The 16,369-nt window shown below is 56.1% G+C and overlaps 1 protein-coding gene across 1 annotated transcript in view; it reads right to left on the bottom strand.

Annotated features, from left to right (window-relative positions):
* The window catches only part of ECE1 (endothelin converting enzyme 1), a 122,286-nt gene extending 106,471 nt beyond the window's left edge, over positions 1–15,815 (bottom strand). Inside the window, exon 1 of the mRNA XM_068968646.1 lies at positions 15,759–15,815. Coding sequence (XP_068824747.1) covers positions 15,759–15,761 — 3 coding nt within the window. The 5' untranslated portion in view covers positions 15,762–15,815. The remainder of the gene's footprint in view (positions 1–15,758) is intronic.
* Positions 15,816–16,369: the final 554 nt, after the last annotated feature.

Raw genomic sequence — 16,369 nt, 5'->3', positions numbered from 1 at the left:
CCCTCCAGCTCGCTTCCAAAGCTGCTGCCCGTGTCCTGGCAGTGCAACGATGTCCGCAGCTGAGCTCCTGGCGGCGGGAAGGGGACTTCCCCTGTCTTGTCCCAAACTTGCCTCATCCCGACTCAACAGGACATCAGGACAGGGGGCTGAGCTGGTAGCACTGAGCATTCTCCCTGTCCCAATGTCCTGAGTTAATAATAGCTGCTTTCCAGGCCTGGGTGTCACACAGCATGTGGCCCCCTAAGTAAAAATACCCATGTGGGGGAGGGGGACTCAGAAGGGGTCACAAGGTTGGGGGGGTGGGAGAGGGGGTGGCAGGAGAAAGAGAATACATTTCTTGAGTACCTATTATGTGTCAGTACCTACTTGTGTACCTACTGTGGCTCAGCAGCACGGAATCTGCCTGCAATGCAGGAGACACATGAGCTGTGGGTTTGATCCCTGGGTCAGGAATATACCCTGGAAGAGGCTATAGCGACCCACGCCGGTACTCTTGCCTGGAGAATCCTGTGGACAGAGGAGCCTGGCGGGCTACCGTCTATGGGGCCACAAAGAGTCGGATACGATGGAAGCAACTAAGCACGCACATACTGTGTGTCAGGGTGAGAAGGACCCACTCCTTACGTGCACGTGTGTGTGTGTGTGCGCATGTGTGTGTGTGTGTGTGTGTGTGTGTGTGTGTGTGTGTGTGTGTGTGTGTGTGTACCATCCCTGGGAGAGCAGAGGACCCGGGTCCCAGAGAGAGATCACGCCCAGATCCAAGGTCCAGGGGCGATTCCTCTCACAGAGAGGAGAGTGGGCTCTGGAACCCAGAAAGAAGAGAGGGGAGCCTGAGCCGCAGAGAGGAAAATGGGGGCTCCCACACAAGGGGGATGCGGTTCATGCAGGAGTGCCACGGCTCTTAGAACCGCATGGTTTAGAGCGGGAGGGCAGGGAGGCCTGCAGGGCGAGAAACTCATTTCGTTGAACATCTCAGAGGTGGCATGTGCCAGGGAGTTAATGCAGGGCTGGGAGGGGGAGGAGAAAAACCCTAAATGGCAGCCAGCTGTTTCCAGCTCAAGAGGGGTGGGTGCGGGGCGCCTCCTACATCTGGGGGCGCCTCCTACATCTGGGGGCGCCCACCGGCAGAGGCCCAGGCTCTGGTCCTCGCTTTCTTTCTGCAGCAGGGCATCTCCCCAGATCCTTGGAAGGGCCCCCACTCCTACCCAAGCAGGGGCCATGTAAGCACAGTGGCTCCAGTCCCCATCCCAGCCCCACTTCTGCAGACTCCTTCAAAGCCGGGGGATGGCCGGGCAGAGGGCAGAGGGCAGAGGGAAAGAATCTGGGGGGTCAGTACCACCCTCCCCCTGGTAGATGCTTCAAAGACAGATCTGTCCCATGAAGCCCACCCTTCCCTGAAGTCAGCAGGCCCCACCCTTGGGGAGTTGGGAGCGGGAGCAGGCATGAGAAGGCCTGAAAGAAGGACTCTGCAAAAGGGCTGCTCAGAAGCTCAGCCCTGAGTCAGAGCTCTGGGGAAAGGCCCACCAACAAGCTGTGTGACCCTGACCCAGAGCAGCTCACACACCTCCTGGGCTCCATTCTCACTCATCAAAGTGATCGGCTCTACCCCCCAGCGCCTCTGTCTGCCTCTCCCTTCCACTTCCTCGGGCAGGGCCACCATCTCCCGCCTCCACTCCTGCCCTCTCCCCCCAGCCCATCTCCACTCAGCAGCCAGAGTGAGTCTAATAAAAGGCGATTCGGGTCCTGCCATCTCCCTGCTGGTGCCCCATCCAGACCCTCTACCCTGCGAGTTAAAGACATTTGCCTTTTCTTCCTTCACAGGCTTAAGTGGAATCTTTTATTGTAGAAGAAAATAAAGCCTATAAAGTTTATTGATTTGAAAATACACACACTCTCGTGGCTTTCCATGTTCCACTGCTGTTGGGACAAAGTCCAAGTTGCTCACCTGATCCACACAGCCCCATGGGGCCAAGGCCCTGGCAAACCCCTCTGTCTCACCTTGGGTCACTTTTCCTTTCTACTCCAGCTACGCTGAGACCACCCACCTCAGGACCTTTGCACATGCATTCTCTTAGCCTAGAGCACTTTTCTATCTTTTCACCTGGTTAATACGTAACTCACCGTTCAGATTTCTCAATTGTTTTTTCCTGAGAGATGTCTTCCCTGCCATTGCTTTCCCCCCAACCCCTGCCTGGGATGAGCTCTTCAGACATAAGATCACACAGTATTCTGCTCAAAATCAGAAATCTGTGTAATCATCCAAGACCATTTCTGTGTGCTCACCATTCTATATTCTGCCTGGCACATAGGAGTTGCTCAAAAAATGGTAGTTACCACCACCACTAATCTTCCCATATTTCCTTAGATTCCAGGCCTCTAAGAACCTGTGTTTGGGAATGTGCAAAAGAGGCCACATGCAGGGCTGAGAATACAGGCATCAGCAGCTGAGGGATGTGGGTTCTAAGTCCCTGAACCTCTCTGAGCCTTAGTTTCCTCAGCCAATTAATCTGAAGATGAAATACGTCTGACACGTTGGTTACAAATGTCCTCACTATGACTGGTCGAAGTCTCAAGACTCCCCACTTTCTTTTGTACCGACTTCCCCCACCAAGTAACGTTCTGATGGCTGAAATGACAAAACAAACGGCCCACAACAGTGCCGGCTCCAGAGCGGACGTGCAGTAAGTTAGGGTTGCCCAAGTGTGATCAATCACCCACCAGCATCAGAATCGGGAAGCTCACTGGAAACGTAACTTCCTGTCTGTACCCTGCTCCACACAGATGGAATCAGAGTGCGTGTACAACGGCGATGAAACGTGCCTTTGTCACCGGGGTCCCTGAGGACTCACACACACTTGGGCTTGAGAAGGGCTGCCACTAATACAGCAGAGTCATACTGTTACCACCCACCTGCAGAAGTCCTGGGGCCCTGATGAGAAGCCCAGAGGCTGCGTGGATGGGGGTCGGAGCACCGGTCACCAGGAAGGCCCAGCCTATCATGACTGGTCTGCTTCCTCACGGCTTAGAAATGTGAGCACAGGCCTTGGAGTTAGACCAACTGAGGAGCAAATTCTAGAGTATTTGCTTAGCCGTGCGCCCATGGATGTGCAGCTCAACCTCTCTTTGTTGCCTTCTGCAGGCTTAAAATGGTGACAGTTCAGTCAGTTCAGTTCAGTCGCGTCCAACCCCATGGACCCCATGCAGCACACCAGGTCTCTCTGTCCATCACCGAGTCCCAGAGTTTGCTCAAACTCATGTCTACTAAGTCAGTGATGCCATCCAACCATCTCATCCTCTGTCATCTCCTTCTCCTCCCACCTTTAATCTTTCGCAGCATCAGGGTCTTTTTCAATGAGTCAGCTTTTCATATCAGGTAGCCAAAGGATTGGAGTTTCAGCTTCAATATCAGTCTTTTCAATGAATATTCAGGACTGATTTCCTTTAGGATTGACTGGTTCGATCTCCTTGTAGTCCAAGGGACTCTCAAGAGTCCTCCAACACCACAGTTCAAAAGCATCAATTCTTTGGTGCTCAGCTTTCTCTATAGTCCAACTCTCACATCCATACCTGACCACTGGAAAAACCATAGCCTTGACTAGATGGACCTTTGTTGGCAAAGTAACATCTCTGCTTTTTAATATGCTGTCTAGGTTGGTCATAGCTTTTCTTCCAAGGAGTAAGCATCTTTTAATTTCATGGCTGCAGTCACCATCTGCAGTGATTTTGGAGCCCAGAAAAATAAAGTGTGCCACTGTTTCCACTGTTTTCCCATCTATTTGCCATGAAGTGATGGGACTGGATGCCATGAACTTTGTTTTCTGAATGTTGAGCTTTAAGCCAACTTTTTCACTCTCCTCTTTCACTTTTATCAAGAGGCTCATTAGTTCTTCTTCGCTTTCTGCCATAAGTGAAGTGTCTTCTGCATATCTGAGGTTATTGATATTTCTCCCAGCAATCTTGATTCCAGCTTGTGCTTCATCCAGCCCAGAGTTTCTCATGATGTACTCTGCATATAATTTAAATAAGGAAGGTGACAATATATACCCTTGATGGACTCCTTTCCTATTTGGAACCAGTCTGTTGTTCCATGTCGAGTTCTAACCGTTGCTTCCTGACCTGCATACAGATTTCTCAAGAGGTAGGTCAGGCGTTTTGCAGGCCTAAAATGGTGACAACCAACCTCTAATTGCCGGGGTTGTTGGAAAGATCTGAGGAAGTGCGTTATGCAAAGCACATCTCAGGTCGCTGGGGGCGGGGGTTGGTGCAGGGAAGTGAGGAGAGCTGCAAAATGAAAGAGGAAATCCGTCACCGTCTCCTTGTGCCTCCTCTGCCGCCACAGGAGCACTGGCAGTGGAATCTGTGCATCCTTCTCAGGACTGAAGTCCTGGCCATCAAGAGAGGGCAGAGGCTCTCCACTCACGGCTGGTCAACCACCCACCACCCTGGTGGAAGCAGGAGGCAGCAGGGTTTGAGAGGACAGGAGCAGGGGTTGGATGAGAAATGGCTGGACAGTTGCCCAGGGCCCACTCAGTGGCCCAGGACCCGAGGAATCACATCTCCTAAGGCTCACAGGGTAGTGGGGCCAAGCCAAGACAGACTCTTTAGATTTAAATTCTGGCTCTGCCTGGCTGGTGAACTCCTACTCATCCTTCAAGACCCAGCTCAAAATAATCACCACCCTGGGCCAAATCAGTCATCCAGCCTTTAAAGGCTGTGGCTTCTCACTTGTTGCCAGTTGACTTGTCTGTCTCTCCCACAGGCCTGGGAGTTCCTTGTAGGGGGCGGGCAGAGATACCCCCATACCTGGCACAGAAGATGCATTTAGCAAATGCTGATTCAGCTTGAATTCCAACTTTTTTCAGCCTTCTGAGTTCCCTTCCTCTCCCTGCTAAACGCCTCTATTCTAATCCCGTTCCTCTCCCAGATACAGGGCCTTTGTTTTCCAGGGTTTCAACTTCCAGATCCCTTTTTCCTCAAAGACACCAGCTCAAGCCAGAGCTGATGCTTAAGGGAGGATATACAGAAAGACCTCGTATTAACTTCTTAACTTTTGCTGGCAGCTAAGGACTCCCACAGAAGGGGAAGCAGTCAGGGTCCACAAGAGTGTTCTTTCCCTTCCTGAGCCTTTGTCTCCCCATGAAGCAGCCGCTCTAGACGACATCTAAGTTCCCACTTGCATGTGGCTCTCATGAGACCATGAGCTCCCAGGCCCTGCCCTCCCTGTGGCTTCCCTCCCCACCCCCCGGGGAAGCCCAGTAACCACCACTCAGGGGCAGAGGAAGGTGAAGGACCGCTTTCTCGCACAGCTGCCTCCTGCCTCAGACCAGCCCGGGACACCCAGGAACCACAAAGCCCCAGGATGGCCTGCAGCCAGGCCATTGGAGCTGCAGCCTGTGGCGGGGGTAGGACTGGGAGCCCTGGAAGCCATCACTTCCTCCGCCTCGCTTCTTGGCAGGGCGTGAGGAGGGGCCTTTCTTGCTCCATGTCCCTGGGTCCCCAGGGCCTGGGGTGCTGGGAAAGGGGTCCCTCTGGGAGGACCCGAAGCTCACTCTGGAAGGCTGAGTTCAAAGGCAGGTCTTAAGACCAGTCTCTCTAGCTCCAGGAGTCAGTTCTCTGCCCACCAGGCTCGGCTGCCAGGAACATCTTTGGCACCTGGGATGGCCCTATCACCTCTCTCCCCTCTGAAGTAGCTGCTCAAAGCCCACGTCCTGGCGTAACAGAAGCCTCCTTTGCCCGTAGGACAGGTGAAAGTGGCTCCCACTGGGCGCTGCCTCCCTGCCTCACTCCTGCCCCCTCCAGGCCATCTCCCCACACAGCAGCCAGGGCCTTCCTAAAGCCAACTGCATCCCCTCCCTGTCTGGAACCCTGCAGCAGTTTGCCATCACTCTGAAAAATGACATGCCGGACTTCCATGGTGGCACACTGGACGGGAGCCCACCTGCTGACACAGGGGACACACGTTTGATTCCTGGTCCAGGAAGATTCCACATGCTGCGGCAACTAAACCCTGTGTGCCATAACTATTGAGCACGCAGGCTGCAACTAGGGAAGCCCAAACGCTCTAGAGACTGTGCTCGGGACAGAAGAAGCCACAGCAATGAGAAGCCCACGCACCACACTGAAGAGCGGCTAGGCCCTGCTGGCCACAGCCAGAGAAAGCCCACGCCCAGAAAGCGAGACCCAGTGCAACCAAAAATAAATTAATTAATTTAAAAAAGGAAATGCCAACTCCCCCACCACCAAGCCTGACAAGGCCCTGTAGGACCTGGCCCCTCCACACCCACCTCTTCCTGCCCACTTCCCCCTTGCTCCATCCATCAGCCTTCCGGCCACTCATCATGTGCCCAGTCCCATCTCTGTCTCAGGCCCTTAGCACTGGCTGTCCTGTTTGGAATTCTCTCCTCTCCCTGCATCTCTGCCTGGCTGCCCCCTCCTCATCCTTCCCCAGCAATCTAGAGTTTCCCGTTCCCCAGCTCACAGCCTCATCCCCGTGTTCCTTTTCTCTCCTCTCTCTGATGGGCTCTTTCCTGTTTAAAATCTGTGGCTCCTTCTCCTAGAAGGCAGCTCCTTACAGGTGGGGGTTCTGCCGCCCCCACCATGAGGCAGGACCTCACTTCAGCCTTACCACCCTGCAGAAGAGGATGCAGTCACTTGCCCAAGGTCACAGAACTGACAGCGGCAGGATTCAGATCCAGGTTGGCCCTGTTACCTTTGCAGAGCCTCCATGGGTGGGGGCCCACCAGGGGCCCCCTCTGGTGGGGAGGGGGCGGAAATCTCATCCAGAGAGGACTGAGTCCCGAGGAGGTATTTGGGGAGGGTGCCAAGAATGAAGAGACAACCCACTTTCCTAAAGGGTCCTTCCTTGGAGATTCGGGACACGGGGCACCGGAGCAAGCCCGGAGGTGGAGAAGCAATTGGGAGCAGATGCTCCCAGACGAGGGGAGCCCACCAGAAACCAGGGAGCCGCAGAAACCTTCAATCCACACCATGTTTGGGAGAAGCAGAAACTGAGGACCAGGGAGGGAAGGGACTTCCTAAGGTCCCACAGCCAACCAGTGGTAGAGCCTCATGGCCCGGGGTCTCCAGGGCCAGACTCCCGCCCTGCCCTGAGGACTGAGGGGCTCCTGGACAAAGCTCAGGATCTGGGCAGAGCCCCTGCCCAGAGCAGTCAGGTCCTGAGGCCATTGGCATAGGTCTGAAGGCTTAAGACAAAGCAAGGACTCAAATTTCATCTTTCTTTAAAAAGACATTCATCAGGCAGATATTCTAGGTTAGGCCGTGGGCCCCGGGCAAAGAGGTGAACAGAGCCCTCCTTGGACAATGTGTGGCAGTTTCTAGGAAGCACACAGCGACCCTCCGACCGGGCCACTCCTATGACCCGCCCAAGAGACAGGCAGGGGAATGTCACCGCTGCCCCAACCTGAAATCAACTCAAACATCATCCACGGACGTGCACGTGTACATCCACCCAGCAGCATGTAACGGAGCCCACAAAGGCATGAATCCTGGCAACAGCTCAGAGGAGCTACAAACATTCAGTGCTGATGGCAGCTGAAGGAAACCAGACCCAGGCGTACATACATGTGAATTCACGCAGAGTTCAGAATCAGGCAAAACAGAGCGACAGAAGAGAGGCCAGCGGCCCCCTGCAGCAGGGTGATTGACAATGGAACCTCCCATGGGAAGGTTCTATATTTTGCTCTAGGTGGTGGTTGTGTAGGTGTGTACATCTGTGAAAACTGAGCTGCACAAGTGTGTGCATCTTGTGTAAATTATGCTGCAACTTTTGAATTTCATATTCATGGCTGTGCTGGGTCTTTGGTGTGGTGCGTGGGCTTTCACTAGTTGCAGCGGGCAGGGGCTTCTCACTGCAGGGGCTCCAGAGCACGGACTCAGTGGGTGTGGCCCACAGGCTTAGCTGCTCTGTGGCCAGGTGGGCTCTCAGCTCCCCAGCTGGGGATGGAGTCCATGCCCTGCACTGGCAGGCGGATTCTTAACCACAGGACCACCAGGAAAGTCCCTCTGCCACGATTTTAAAAAATGCACATTCATGCCCTCACGAAGCACCCTGATAAGCAGGACCGGCGAGTGGTTCTCGTGACCATAAAAGAGGCTGATAAAACAGGCTGAGCCCCCTGGATATGCCAGGAGGGGGCTGGGTTCTTCTGAAACAGCATCTGATACAACTGTTTCAACTGGAGCACAGAGCAGGCGCCAGCATCTCCATACTAAGAGGCAAGGAAAACGAAGCTCAGAGAGGTGGCATGCTGTCCCAAGCGACAGCACAGAAAGCGAGGGAGCCAGGCTGGACCCTGGCCCACTTCTGCCGGCTGGCAGCTGCCCCCTCCCTCCCTGCCCTGCCCCACGCCCCCTGCCCCCTCCCTCCCTGCCCTGCCCCATGCCCCCTCCTCGCCAGGGCCGGAGGCAACGACGGCCCCTCTCTGTACTGGTCGCGAAGCTCCTGTGAACTAACCGCTTCGGAAATGCATCCATCCTCCCCTCTGCTTCCTCCCTCGCCACAGATCGCTGAGGTGGTGGGGTGGGGGGTGTGTGTGCCTGTGTGCGTGTGTGCGTGCGTGTGTGTGTGTGCATGCGTGTGTGTGCGTGCGTGCGCACGCGCTGAGGTCAGTCCTGGACCTGGGGGTGGGGTGGTGTGTGTGTGTGTGTGTGTGTGTGTGTGTGTGTGCTGAGGTCAGTCCTGGACCTGGGTGTGTGTGTGTGTGTGTGTGTGTGTGTGTGTGCTGAGGTCAGTCCTGGACCTGGGTGTGTGTGTGTGTGCACATGTGTGTGTGCTGAGGTCAGTCCTGGACCTGGGTGTGTGTGTGTGTGTGTGTGTGTGTGTGTGTGTGTGTGGTGTTAACCCAGGGGTTTTTTCAACTCCTGGGTTCCCCCAGCCCAAGTACTAGGAAGGTTTGAGGTTACAGTTCCCACCCTTAGTTCTTGTGCCCAAGAGACGCAGCCCAGTGCCTGGATCCAGAGGATTATCAAATGTTTATTTGGAACAACAGCCACCACCACCACCACTGGCTCACTTCTTGTGTTTATGTGCGTTAGTCGCTCAGTCGTGTCCGACTCTTTGTGACCCCACGGACTGTAGCCTGCCAGGCTCCTCTGTCCACGGGGATTCTCCAGGCAAGAATACTGGAGTGGGTTGCCATGCCCTCCTCCAAGGGATCTTCCCAGCCCAGGGATTGAACCTGGGTCTCCAGCACTGCAGGCAGATTCTTTACTGTCTGAGCCACCAGGGACGCCCCACTCACTTCTTATCTTGTGCCCCAAACTCTGCTCATCAGTGTGTCATCTTGTCAATCCTCACCAGTGATCCTCCAAAACATGTCCGTTAGCAGCTCATTTTACAGACTGGGGAGACTGAAGCTCAAAGGGGCTGACCTCTCACAGCCTCGCAGGCAGGAAGTGCAGAGCTGAGATGGAAACCCCGGTCTGGCCAACTCCACACCCGTGCTCTGAACCAGAGCATCACGCTTGGAATCCTGCACATCACGGCTGAAAGGGGCCCCTTGAATCAGTCTGTTCCAGCCATGCCATTTTACAGATGGGAAAACTAAGCACGTCTTGTGGAGGGCCGTGGGCTGAAGCTACATCTCAGCCCTCGGCCTTGCCTTCGGTGACCAGATCGGGGCAGGCCCGCACACCTGGGGGCGGGCGCGTGGGAGGCAGGCTCCAGTTCCAGGCAAGCTAAATACTGACGGCGGTGTTTACCCTGTAACCCGACTCCTGCCTGCTGCCCAGCCGAGGAGGGGAGGAGCTGGTGGGGAGGAGCCTGGGGAAGAGGAGGGTCTGTCTTCTGGGTCAGGGGCCGCTCCTCACACTCGGGGAGCATGGTCAAGAGGCTGGGGACGTCTCCAGCCAGGGGCTACTGGGAACCTGGTCCGGAGCCCCCAGGGCAGTGCTGGGAGCTGGGAGATAGGGGTCTGGGCTGGGGAACACGGGCCTGGGTTTCAGCCCTGGCTTGGCCACCTGTTGGCCGTAGGATCACGGGCAGGTGGTGAAGGGGGTGGGCGGAAGGACCTCACCAACTGTCAAGTGCTGGGCAAAGGTGAAAGGTAATCAATATGTCGGCCTGGCCAGTGTCCAGCCCCGACCAGCTCCCAGGGCCTCAGGCCACTGCCCAACAGTCCCATCCTCGTCCCCAGGGGTTTTCCCAGGAAGGCCGTTTCTGCCAAATCCAGTGGCAGTGTGGGACTGAAGCCAGAATCTTGAGTAATCAGGAGGCTGCTGCCCGCTTACAGGTCCTAACTCCCTAGCTGGTCACTGAGCCTCAGCCTTCCCAGGTCCGTAATGGGGATGAAGCTGCTCCCTGCGGTTGGTGTGACGGTCACAAGGGTGACATGTAAGTGCCAGGCACATGGTAGACGCTCAAGTTACCCTTCAGTCTTTCCTCCTATAAACCAGGGCTGTTGAATTAGGTGGTTACTAATCCCTCTTTAACACAAGCACTTCAAGATTTTAAGGAGATCGAGCAGCCAGGCCCACCTCCCTGCAGTTGGATCCTCCCTCAGCTTATTTCCTGAATGTTTTCCAGAAACTTGCTCCTCTGTTTACATCTGCCCCTCACTAACTCCCCCACCAGGAGGCCTGTGGGGAGAGGGAGCCTTTCTGAGGCTTGTCAGTGAGCTGAGACAGGCCCAGGCACCCCACCCTCAGGACCACTGGGGAAAGGGCAGGACCCACGAGTCTTGACTCCCAGTGGCCCCCTCTGGCAGTGGGGGTCAGTCAGCACTGGTTACTCATTAAACTCTGCCCCCTGCCATACTATACCTCTTTCAGTTCAGTTCAGTCCCTCAGTCGTGTCTGACTCTGCGACCCCATGGACTGCAGCACACCAGGCTCCCCTGTCCATCACCAACTCCCGGAGTTTACCCAAACCCATGTCCATTGAGTGGGTGATGCCATCCAGCCATCTCATCCTCTGTCGTCCCTTCTCCTCCCGCCCTCAATCCCTCCCAGCATCAGGGTCTTTCCCAGTGAGTCAGTATCTCCTTACTGTCCTCTCTCCAAAGCCTAGCTCCTTGGAAGCCTTCCATTCCATTCACTGTGGCCCGAGGAAGCAGTTCAAATGCCGCCTCCCCTGGAAAGCCTTCCCTGATACACCCCCATGGCCAGGGGGACCTTGAAGCTGCATCCCCATTTTCTACCTTGTTTCAGAACTTTTTGGAAACTTCGCCTTTCTCCTCTGTTAGATCAAAGTTCCTGGAGACCTGCTAGTTATTGGCATGAAAGCAGGAGAAGAGGAAGGTCCCCGCCTACAGGGCAGGGGGCTCTGGGAGACCTCTAGGGCCAGACCCCCTCCTCGGCGCACTGCACACTCTGGGCAGCATGATGGGAGTGTGGGGTAGGGTTGGGGGGCAGCAGCGGGTGTTCAGACCACTGTGGTCTCTCCTGGGGCCACTCCGGCGGTCTCCTCATGGGTTTCCTGGCCTCTAGCCTTGCCCTTTCCCTCCATTCTCCGCAAAGCAGCCTCTGCGATGACCTCAAAAATGCAGACCTGACCACGTCACTCCCCTCACTGCCCTTAGGATCCAGCCCCAAATCCTGAACCCGGCCCTCCCTGCACACGTCCACCCCAGCCACCTCCCAAGCGTCATCTTCTGAGCCTGCAGGCGAATTAACTCCTGAGAACATCAAGTTTTGTCCCATCTCCCACTTACTGCGTCCCCCGCCTGGAATGCTCTTCCCGGTCTCACCCATTCTTTAGGGCCGCAACCTTCATGGCATGTCCTCTAAGGCAGCCTTTCTCCGGCCCCAGGTTGCCCTATCTGTGCCACAGCACCCTGTGTGTCTCCTTGGTAACAGAAATCACACTTGTAATTTCCTACTCCCTATCTCCTGATTGCCAGACTGAAAAACAGACCTCCCAGTCTCATCCACACTGATGCCCACAGCCCCAGCTCCTGGCACTATGCCAGGCATACTTTTTTGGTGAATGAATGAATGGGCGGACAAATGAATGAATGCAGCACTTTGACCAGGGCAAGGCGCTTACCTAGTTAACTGAAAAGAAAAAATTGAGGGGAACAAAAAGTCGTAAACATTTGCTGATGGCTCCTCCCTTGTTGCTGTCACCGCTGACAGCAAAGTGTGGACTTTGGCCAAGCTGTTTCTGTCTAGGCCAAGCCTGCAACTTTCTGCTGAACCCACCCCTTAGCCCTCCTACTACTTAAGTCCTGCTTCTCCCCTGTATAGGGCTTGGTCTCTCCAATTCCATCTGGGAAACAATGTATCTATTCTTTAACAAAAGTTAATAAGGTGCCTATAAGCAATAACCCAACAGCACAGTGGCCTGGCCACCCTGGGGAAAGATACTTTGTACTGGGAACTCCCTGCAGACTGGCTCAGGGGGCGTGGGGCTGGCCTCCCATCCTCAGTCAGTGATTTTGTTGTTATTCCCACACTCAGTCATGTCTGATTTTTGAAACCTCATGGACGGCAGCATGCCAGGCTTCCCTGTCCTTCACCATCTCCCAGAGCTTGCCCAGACTCATGTCCATTGAGTCGGTGATGTCATCCAACCATCTCGTCCTCTGTCATCCCCTTCTCCTCCTCCCGATCAATCATACTTTCCCTCAAGTTCTCAACAGTTTGCGAAGCATTTCTATGTCGCGTACTCGGTGGTATTGGCCTGTGATCCTGACAAGGAGCAAATCTGCTGCACTTGGCAGGAAAGGGGGCGCAGAGAGAAGGAACAGCTGACCCAAAGTCACACAGCAAGTGGGTGGTACATCCAGTCTTGACCCTTGGGAGCTGGACCCGGTTCTCAGCTCAGCCACTTACAGTAAAAATGACTGCCGACCCTCCAGCTCAGCCCCTAGTTGGGAAGCTAAAGAAACATTCTCAGGGCTCCACAAGAGCAGGCTGGGCCTCCTTCCCCCAACCTGTCTGTCTGGGAACCCCCCAGACATCCAGGAGGTTTGTGCGTGCTCTGGTACCATCTTGTTGTGTGACCCTGGACAATGTCCTTTGCCTCTCTGTGCCTGCTGCTGGGCAGTATAAGGACAACCAGAGACAGGAGGCACAAAAAGCCTCCTGAGAACCCTCATCTCCCAAGCCTGCCGGTGGTCTACTTGAAACCTCTGAGAACAGCGCTGACTCCCTGCCAAGGGGTTAGAGACCAAGGTGGGGCGCTGGGGACCATCAAGGAGATGGAGGCAGGACACAGGAAACGGCCCACGCGCTATCCGAGCAGAGCCCCGTTAGGAACCCAGGGGCCAGGGGAAACTTGGCAATGCTGGCAAGAACGCTGAATTGTTTAAAACCCGTGGAGCAGGAGAGCCAAGGAATAAACACTCTAGCAGCCCTGAATCACCCCCACCTCAGGAATGAGTACAGGGCCTGGTGTTTAGGAGAAACCAAAATGACAGGGGCCGAGGAGCCTGACGTCAGCCTTCTTCCCACCCGCTCGCAGTGGACCAACTACCCACCGTGGAGCTCTGGCCTCTCGGCCTGCCCCAGGCTCCCACCATCCAGCCCCCCGCCATCCAGCCCCAGCAGCGTCCCCTGCCACCTTCTCCTCTCTCCTGCCGCTCTGCTGCCCATATGCCGAGCAAGCCCCATTGAGCCCTTTCCAAGAGTACTTCCCACACTCCCACGCCTCTGCTCACACAGGTGCCCTTACCTGGGATGTTCTTTCCAATTCAGATGCCACCTGCTCGATGAAGCTTTCTCCCACCTCTCCATCCAGAAGGAGCCCTCCCCTGGCAGCATTGCGCCACCTCTCCTAAAGACATGCCACCTAGCCTGAGGATGGTATGGACATTTATGGACTAATCAAAGCCCTCTTTTTTTTTTGGCCATACTCTGTGCCATGTGGGATCTTAGTTCCCTGACCAGGGACTGAGCCTGGGTGCCCTGCAGTGGAAGCGCAGCCCCTAACCACTGGGTGGCCAGGGGAAGTCCCATGGAAGCGCTCTTAACATGGTGTTTATGACCATTGTTTTCCTCTCTAGACAGGACTTGGCGTATAGAAGAGCTCAATAAATCTTTGTTGAATGATGAGCTAATGCCTGATTTTCCAAGTATCACCCTCCCCTTTTTCTCCCCACATGGTAAACTTGAATCCTTCTTCTGTACTTAGCAAATAGGTTAGATGTCGGGCAGAACTTCCCACCTTAAGCTTAAGGTTGTATCAGAAAGGAAACTAAGCTGTATTCAAGTAAAGCCCTCTTGCTGGGTTGGCTCACCAAATCTGTACACCATCCTTGAGAGATAAGATATATCATCTCATTTCACAGATAAAGAGGAAACAGAAACTTGGAGGTGATGATGTCACCTGTCCCTCTGGGGAAGTACAGGAACCAGAATTCAAACCCAAGTCTGTCTGAGGACAAAACCAGGGGTCTCTCTCACAGGCTGGAAGGTTGTAAGGCTCTGAAAAGTGTCACCAAGGCAAAGTGACCTCTCCTTCTTTAACTGATTTTTGAGAAGGATAAATTTCTCTTTCTGAGTAACTAAGGTCAGGGTGGGCTTGGAGGCAGAGTGGATGACGATATGAGCTCGAAGTCACCCTTTTTTTATTTCCCATATACTGAGGCCTTAAATCAAGTGCCGATCCACTTGGGAGTGAGCACCCTGCCACTGCAACTGTTCAAGAAGGGCAGTGCAGGGGGGAGGTTCCTGATCAAAGAGGTAGGTTGGATCCAAGATGGTCTCTAAGCACCTCTAGGTACAGAGTCAAGTCATAACTTCATTCTAACTGACTCTGGAGTGGCTCGTGGTGGTGCAGGGGAGGCAGACACTCCTGGGCGAGAAAAGAGGGGACTGGCTTGAAGGGAAGAAGAACGGGATATTCCGTGGGACTGGTAGCCACCATCACTGACTCATGCCCTCCTCAGGCCCTACGCGGAGCCCTGTATCCACTCCACAGGACACAGAGCAGGACTTGAGAGAGAATCGGAGGGGCCTGCCCTTGGAGAAAACAAGCCACGGAGAAGGAGGTGGCCTTGGCCTCCATAATGGCAAAGTGGCCACCAGGCCCCAGAGAGGCACTGAAAGATCGTGGCTTTCCTTCCAGAACAACCCTCCTCTCTAAAACAGCCTCAACGAATTCAGCCTGACCAAACGGATTTCTCTCCAGGGACTTCAGAAACACCGCCACCCACCTCCCCCGCCCCCCCCCCCCCCGATGTCCCCACGTCCCTTCTCCCTGGTGCCACTGCCCATCCGAGTCAGTGGCCTCAGCAACCCCCTCCGATGAAGACCCATTACTGGGACATGCTGGGGAGACCAGATCGCTGGGCTTAGGGTCCCCCCAGGGGCCCCTGGTCTCTGACAGCATCCACTCTCAACCCTCAGGGCATAGTGGATCCGCAGTCCCAGGGCGCCCGAACTACTCCTCCGAAGCTCTCGGCGCAGCCACCCACGACGCTCCAAGCCGAGCCCCAGCCCCAGTCCCGCCTCAGAGTCCCGGGACACTCAGGTCCTACCGAATCCAGCACTTCGGATGGTCCCCGAGCCCCTTACGGAACCCGCCGAGGGTCTCCAAGCCCAGCCGCGTTCAGGGACTTCCGGACGCCCCAGCGCAAAACCACACCGAGGGAGCACGAATCGAAGCGGCACCCCGACCCCTCCAGCCGCCCCCGACGGAACAGAGCGCGGCGCCGCAAGGCGAGCCCAACGCGGCCCGCGCGCCCCCCGACTGCACGCCCTCCCACAGCCGCAGCCGGCACCCAGGCCCCCCGCGCGCCGGGCCGGCCCCGAGTCCCACCCGCGCGCCGTCGAGGCGGGCCGGGCGCGGCACTCACCATCGCTCGCGCGCTCCGCTCCGGCCCCGCGCCGCGCTCCCGGCCCCACTCCCGGCGCTCGGCCGCGCTGCCCGGACAGCGAGGTTGGGCCCCCGAGGGTGAGCGCGGCTCGCGCTACGAGCCCCGGGAGGCGGGCCCGCCGACGGGCCAATGGCGGGGCGCGGGGGTGCGGGCCCGGGCGGCGGGGCCAATCACGCCCGGGGCTGCCTCCCCCGCCCGCGCCCGCGCCTTAACCCTCGGCGCGCCGGGGCCGCGGCCAGGGGGGCCGCGTGCGCACCCCCGAAGGCCGACCCGGGCTGGGGCTCCGGCGCCGGGCGCGGGCTCCAGACCTCGCCGAGACCCGGCTCGGGGCCAGCCAAGGCCAGGGAGCCGCTCAGCTGCGTTCGTTGCGCGGCGCCGGGAGCCTCAGCGACCTTTGTCTTCCTGCTTGGTGCCTGCACGGAGTGTGAGCCAGGACATTGCAGCTGCGCGCGCGCCCGTGTGTGTATGAGAGAAAGAGAAAGAAAGAGAGAGAGAGATAGAGAGTGTGTGTGTGTGTGTGTGTGTGTGATGGATCCCGTGCGCGCCTATGTGTTTCTGTGTGACGGAAGGCAGAGACTGACTATGAGGGT

This window comes from Capricornis sumatraensis, chromosome 3 (genome assembly GCF_032405125.1).
Source record: "Capricornis sumatraensis isolate serow.1 chromosome 3, serow.2, whole genome shotgun sequence".
NCBI lineage: Eukaryota > Metazoa > Chordata > Mammalia > Artiodactyla > Bovidae > Capricornis > Capricornis sumatraensis.
This window is presented reverse-complemented; position numbering and strand designations above follow the sequence as displayed.